The 7,500-nt window shown below is 43.6% G+C and overlaps 1 protein-coding gene across 2 annotated transcripts in view; it reads left to right on the top strand.

The window, feature by feature from the left end:
* Positions 1-7,500, top strand: part of LOC138960135 (uncharacterized) — a 28,273-nt gene that overhangs the window by 3,795 nt on the left and 16,978 nt on the right. Inside the window, exons 1-2 of one of the 2 annotated variants that reach the window (XM_070331889.1) lie at positions 1-698; positions 870-1,411. The exon at positions 1-698 is cut by the window's left edge and continues 884 nt beyond it. In XM_070331889.1, the coding sequence (XP_070187990.1) occupies positions 1,204-1,411 (208 nt within the window). In that variant the 5' untranslated portion in view covers positions 1-698; positions 870-1,203. The remainder of the gene's footprint in view (positions 699-869; positions 1,412-7,500) is intronic. The other variant, XM_070331888.1, reaches the window with a different exon arrangement.

Here is a 7,500-nt window from a genome sequence, read left to right as displayed (position 1 = left end):
ACGACATACTGACCCCCTCCCTTTGACAGCTACCTGCAGTTTTGGCAACGAGGAGACGTCTACCCAAAAGAAATAAAAGAAGCTATCAAAATTATCGCGACCGCTTTCGTAATTTATGTCCTCCGTTCGAAATGTTTTCACACTGATATGCGTTTCGAAAATGAAACTGAGGGTGTGATCACAGGCGCTTGAGTGAGAAATCAACTGATCCGGTTAGTTTTGTGCGCGTGAGCTTTGCTCTTTGTGACTGAAGGTGTGTTTCATTTTCAATGTGTTTTCTTTTCACGAAAAGGAAACTGTTCCTGACTTGCCGATATGTAACAAGCGAAGGCGTCGAATAGAAAATGTTTTGACACGTTTGAATAGGCTCCATTGAATTACCACGGTCACCGACATTTGCGGGTTCTATACATGCAGTTGTGCAGTGTGTTTCTATTCTGGGTTTACTTCAATTGAACTTGAAACTGTATGCACTATCCGGCTTTGAATTTGGCGTTATACAGCTGAGTGCATAGTTTGGAAATAAATCTAATTTTGTTGTTGTGCTCATTGTGATGATACAACCAATGCGTTAAAACTGGTGTGAAAACGCAGTTGCCTGGCCTATATCTGTTGGTTATTACCGTGGGTGTCTCCAGTTCTGACCATTTCTAGGGCTATTTCGGATTGTAGGCAAATCTCAAACAGCCTTGGAATCAGTGAGTAAAAAACCTTTCGTCTTGAGAATAACGAAGTAAGCTTATTTGGGCAAGAAATAGCAAAACTGATAACTAAATAAAAAATACGAAACATCTGGACAAGAAATAGAAGGAAATAAATCCATCGGGACACGTTTTTTTTTAACCTGTGTCTTGTCCTCTTGCTTGCAGGTTTGGAAGGATCTACATTGTGAGATTCAGTCTTTTCGCTTTCGACTTTGACGTTCCTCTGTGGTGTGGAATGTTATGGTGTTTGAACCATCTACTTCTTTGACGAGCAAGAAAAAATACAGGACAATTTTCGGATAGCACTGTCCGAGTTCAAACTCATCGTACAAAGGACAACTTCTTAATGCATCGGTGGTGATGGCTCAGCAGTATACCAGCATGTTCAAATGACTGGACAAGACTGAACGCACACTGTTCGAAGAAAAGAAAATCCCTGCATTTCGCCCGCATAACAAGAACTTCCGACTTCATCGTCCTCGGACGAAATTGAGTCAAAATGAACGTGAAGAGCTGGATTAACGTGACTCTGCTGCTGGCGCTTCTGGCCACCCTGTTGCAAATCGCGGGGTATGTGGCCCCCATGTGGATCTGGCTGGAGGTCGACTCCTTCCTAGTGGGCATCGGACTGTGGTTCACGACAGGCTGTGGCCTCGATAACTCGTGCAACACAACGGCACCCACTCTTGCTTTCGGATACTCCGCGGGTAAGTGTGACCTTTATGATTTTATTTCAGTTTGTTTCGCTTTTTGTGAAGAGGTTGTGTGGTTATTTTTGACCGCTGTCGTGCTGATGATTGTGGAACCCTCTTCTTCTTCTTCTTCTGCGTTCGTGGGCTGAAACTCCCACGTACACTCGTGTTTTTGCACGAGTGGAATTTTACGTGTATGACCGTTTTTTACCCCGCCATTTAGGCAGCCATACGCCGTTTTTGGAGGAAGCATGCTGGGTATTTTCGTGTTTCTATAACCCACCGAACTCTGACATGGATTACAGGATCTTTTTCGTGCGCACTTGGTCTTGTGCTTGCGTGTACACACGGGGGGTGTTCGGACACCGAGGAGAGTCTGCACACAAAGTTGACTCTGAGAAATAAATCTCTCGCCGAACGTGGGGACGAACTCACGCTGACAGCGGCCAACTGGATACAAATCCAGCGCGCTACCGACTGAGCTACATCCCCGCCCGATTGTGGAACCAATTTTGTGTGTGTGGATGCAGGGGTTCAATGAAAACGACGACGACGTTCATGATGATGATGTTGTTGTTGTTGATGATGATGATGATGATGATGATGATGATGATGATGATGATGATGATGATGATGATGATGCGACAGATAAATTGTGGCGGATCGTGTGGATGTTGTTGCTGACACTGCTCTATTTGATGAGGAAGAAGATTAGATCAATGAGTAGTAAGGCTAACTTTATGCACACAAACAATTGTAGTCTGCTGTATTGCAGTGCCATACAAAACAATAACTAACAAACAAACAACACCAAAAAACTCTTAAAGCTGGCAGCAGCACATCAAGTGGAACATCGTTGCAGCAACAGCATCTTTTATTGATTACATCCCAAGCTGAACGCGAAACCGAAGTTGATTACTTTTCTTCGTATCAAAAATTGATGTGAAGCTAGGGCATGCAAGGCCTGTCTGCTCTCTAGATGTTTGTCGACCTATACCAAAGATCGCGTTGTGGATATCCCGACCCGGTGTAACACGAGAAAATTACTCCCACGAGATTTTTACTCCGGAGTAAACATTTCGTTCAAAAAAGTTACTCCCTTTACGAAAAAAGCACTCCCCCATTGCACGAGAAAATTACTCCCCAAGACAGGTGAGTTCCGAGTAAACATTTCGTACAAAAATGTTACTCCCCTGACGAATAAATAACGAATAAATTACTTCACCCCAACACGAGCAATTTAACTTCCCATGCCAGGTGTACGACATTTTTACTCCCTTGTCCCCTGATAGTCTTGGTGGTGGAAGGGGCGGAAGGAGGGTAGCGCGACATTCGTGTGCGCGAGATCACGTATTGACATTATCCTTTCGCCCGCATCCCATTTTTGCGTACGAGATTTTTTACTGGAAGTAAAAAAAATGGGGAGTAAAAATTTTGTGGAGGGAGTAATTTTTTCGTGCCTTGGGGAGTTCTTTTCTCGTACGAAAAGTGTACTCGGAGTAAGAATTTCGTACGAAATATTTACTCCGGAGTAAATTTTTCGTGGAGTAAAAATTTCGTGTTACACCGGGCTTGCAAGTCGACTCGGTCAGGTTTGGAAAAGGGATACATGTGATGTCTGTTTTATGTTCTATTAAAGGCTGCACATTTAGGCCAGGTAAAAGTATTTTCATGAGATAATAATTCCGCAGTTTTGGCTTTGTGGTTTGGATGTTTCTATGAAAAGCATAATGCAGAGAGGTAAAATGAAAGCACACGTTGGTAGTCACGTATACGTTTTAGAAGACCGCTGCATTACACGATTCAAGGATAAGTAACCTGATGTACAAGAATGTATCGCATCCATGACAACCGGTGTCCGACTCTAAACCGAGCTGCAAAGGGAGATCTATACTGTCGCCTACCGGGACAGTTTGTGACCCACACTTTACGAGGACACAGACGACAGACAGCAAACGGTAAACTGCACATCTTTTACGAGGATGAGGGGGATGGAAAAGGAAAACAAACAGGCAGGGAGTGGGAGTAATGGTACTGGAATGGAGAGAGAGGGAGGACAGGGCAAGGACGGTGAGGGGAGGGGTGTGTGTGTGTGTTGGATACAGAAAAGAATGTCAGATAAGGGATGCTACCACACATCTAATGCGTACCGACTGCTTCAATCGTGTGAAGACGACAATTATAACTTGCAGTACAACCATTGTTGTTACTGTGACCTATAATACGAAACGGTGGTTTTGAAATGGAAGGAAGCGAAGAGACTGGCGAGAGACACGAATTGGGATGGGGGGATGCTTCGATCCAGTAACATTGTAACTGGCAATATTATTCGTTGTGTCACCTATGAGAGAGAGTGAGTGAGTGAAAGAGAGAGAGAGAGAGAGAGAGAGAGAGAGAGAGAGAGAGAGAGAGAGAGAGAGAGAGAGATTTTAAATGACAATGACAACTCTATTTTACAAGGGTGACTGAACAATCAATGGTTTAAATTTAGCCCTCACCCTAAATAGGGGACTACTCTACATGACACTAAAGCACAGCCCAAAGACGTTGCAAGTCGAGAGAGAGAAACAGAGAGATAGAGCAAGGGAACTGAAGAGAGAGAGAGAGAGAGAGAGAGAGAGAGAGAGAGAGAGAGAGAGACAGACAGACAGACAGACAGACAGACAGACAGACAGACAGACAGACAGACAGACAGACAGACAGACAGACAGACAGAGTGGGATGGGAGTTAGGGTGGCCAATCAACCATTTGAATAAAAAAAGATACATACACATATAATTATAATAACATAGATATCTTTCTACACGTTGTTGAATTATTTATAGATACGGTTGAATGTAATTCATGCAACGCGACTTTACGCCCAAAACGAACACGTCACACAAGCTTTTGTAAACGTCTCCCTTCTTTTAAACCTTGGATGTGTTCGCTTGCACCACACCCATATAAAACAAATCCACAGTTGCAATAACATGGGGATGCAGAACCATTTCATCACCAGGGATCGGCTGGTTTGTTAAGACTGTTGACAAGACGAACTGCACTCGTAAATTTGCTTTTATGATCCAAGAGAATGTACAGCTTCGGAGGGTACGAGAAAAAAAAATAACTGAAAAGAAAATGGGAGATTATTTTTTGTCTCCTCTATATGGCAGGAAAACACGTTGGCCACTCGTGTAGATGGGACTGATAGGGGTCAGGTTGTTGCTGGTAAACAAACAAGCAAACAAACAAACAAAGAAACAAACGAGCACACACACTACACACATACCGTACACACACACACACATACACACACACACGCACGCGCGCACACACATACGCACGCATGCACATACACTCACACAAAACCACACACACACACACACACACACACACACATACACACACAAAACAAACAAACCAAGCAATCGAAACAAACAAAGACATTCCACAAGAGTCAGACAATCTCCAGAGCAGCGCCAGATCCAAGTTATCACACGGTCTTAGATGAATCAATTATGCGTTTTATAAGCAATCAACACAGCGTTCAACAGTCCATTAACATTTCTTTGGTCAGTGGCCCTAGAGTGACCAACGTACTTTTATGTCAGCGTGTACTGTTTGACTGATACTTGATATTCGCCATGACACAGCAGGGTACCGTAGTCTATCCGAAACCTTCGCATACCGAACCTCTGACAAAGGGGAGCTTAGAGAAAAGGACCCAGAAATCATAAAAGATGAACATGAACAATTATCGAGTCTGTTGTCGTCAAAGTTTGCTTTTCCCCGAAACAGTGCAATGCGTTGCCTGCACATTTATGTCCAAATATGGAGGGATGTGTTTGGACATTGTCACTGCAGTGAAATGACGTGTCACTCACTTTCATTTTACAACGTTAAGAACAAGAAATAAGGAATGCAAAACGAACAATTATTGAGCCTATAACGTCACGAAAAGGGGTTGCTAAAACGTGGAAAAAGTGCAACTGGGTGTCTGCTACGGCACGCTGCATGCGCTTTCACGGAGAATTATGGACGAGAAGGGGCATTTGTCACTGTTTATGAAATAACTTGTCATTCACGCTGATTTTAGAACTCTGTGCCAAAAATTATGATCAGATAATATTGGCGGGTCTTGTAACTAAAATCTGACTTTGCAAAAGTTAAGTTTCTTTCACGAAGAACACATTACGAATACTTGGGAACATTTTACATGTAACCAAGGCTTGAAGAAAACTACTTTAATGCTTCTGCCCCAGTTTTCAGCGTCCTCATCAATAACAACAACGTTTCTGTTGTTGAATTAAAGACAGTAAACTTGAAACTCTATTCAGATGTCCGCGCAGGGTAAGCGAATAAAGCGATGACCTCAGGCTTAGAACATGAATATATTGTTGTCGTCATTTACGGTAAACGTAACTTCTTTAAAGCTTCTCTCCTGGGTTCCACTGACTGTCTTCAATAGCATAACGCATCCCGTGTTACACGAAGCACGTAACACTAAAACACACCAGTGAAAGTGCATTCATTTTTTGAAACTATATTCGTATTTCCACGCAGGGCAAGCGAATACAGCAGTGATCTTAGACTCCGAGCAGGATTCTTTGCAACCATAACACCCTACGTAGGAAACGTAACTTCTTTGTTGCTTCAGCCCACTGGTTTCCACTGTCCCCCATACAATAGGCTCATGTCTCCAGTGTTACACAAAAGGCAGTACATTTAAAAGTCCATTCAAATGTCCACGCAGGGCAAGGGAATACAGCAGCGACCTCAGACTTCAGACCACGAATCCTTGCAACAGTAGTACGCAGGAAACGTAACTCCTCTAATCTTGTTTTCAATGTCCTCAATAGCTTCATGTGTCCAGTATATTTGAAACTCCATTCAACTCTCCAGGCAGGACACGTTTAAGTTTAACATACTTTATTGTGGTGTGGCAGAATGGATTGTACGAGATGAGATAAACGAGGATGCGGGACTCTATCTCCACCTAGTACCGCTGGATTGTAGGCTACTGTTAGTTTCAATGACCTCCTTTCTCACTATCACTCAGCCAGAAAACTGAAACAGACAACTCCAGTTTCGCCCTTACTTGCCTCCGAAGGCCACCCAGTTATTCTTTCACTTGATCTTTTCATCAAAAAGTGATAAGTGACGATTTTGTGTGTAAAACGTTCACGATTTCGTGACAAAAATGGGATTTTTTGTGTACAGCCTAATTATGACGAAGACACCTCACAATAGTTTAAGATTACATAATGATGTTGTTAGTCATTAAGATACACGGACAATTATTGATTTATTTGAATCATTCACCAAAACATTGTTCTCCTGTTTTATATGTTAAAGGCGCTGTCATTTCTGTGAAAACAGTTCTGCTTACCGTCTCAGATCTGCTCAGGCTTTACATGGGATACGAACATCCCTCCACTCGAACACACACACAAGAGCCTGGGTGCTCAGGCTTTACATGGGATACGAACATCCCTCCACTCGAACACACACACAAGAGCCTGGGTGCTCAGGCTTTACATGGGATACGAACATCCCTCCACTCGAACACACACACAAGAGCCTGGGTGCTCAGGCTTTACATGGGATACGAACATCCCTCCACTCGAACACACACACAAGAGCCTGGGTGCTCCACTCGAACACACACACAAGAGCCTGGGTGCTCTCTGTATAGAGCAAGCGGTTTTTTGTTTGATGAATACTTCTTCTTCTTCTTTGTTCATGGGCTGAAACTCCCACGTTCACACATGTTTTTACACCAGTGGATTGTTACGTGTATGACCGTTTCTACCCCGCCATTCAGGCAGCCCGTATTTGTCGGCCTATCTTCTTGTCTGTTTCCATGCCTGTTCGATTCCGGGGGAGGCATGCTGGTTTTGTGTGTGTTTTTATAACCCACCGAACTCTGACATGGATTACAGGATCTTTTCCGTGCGCACTTGGTCTTGTGCTTGCGTATGTACACACGAAGGGGGTTAAGGCAGTAGCAGGTCTACACATAAGTTGACCTGGGAGATCGGACACATCTCCACCCTTAACCCACCAGGCGGCCACGGCCGGGATTTGAACTCACGACCTTCCAATTAGGAGGCCGATGTCT

This window comes from Littorina saxatilis, linkage group LG2 (assembly GCF_037325665.1).
Source record: "Littorina saxatilis isolate snail1 linkage group LG2, US_GU_Lsax_2.0, whole genome shotgun sequence".
Taxonomy (NCBI): Eukaryota; Metazoa; Mollusca; class Gastropoda; order Littorinimorpha; family Littorinidae; genus Littorina; species Littorina saxatilis.
The sequence above is the reverse complement of the archived record's forward strand: the minus strand, read 5'-3'. Positions and strand labels throughout refer to the sequence as shown.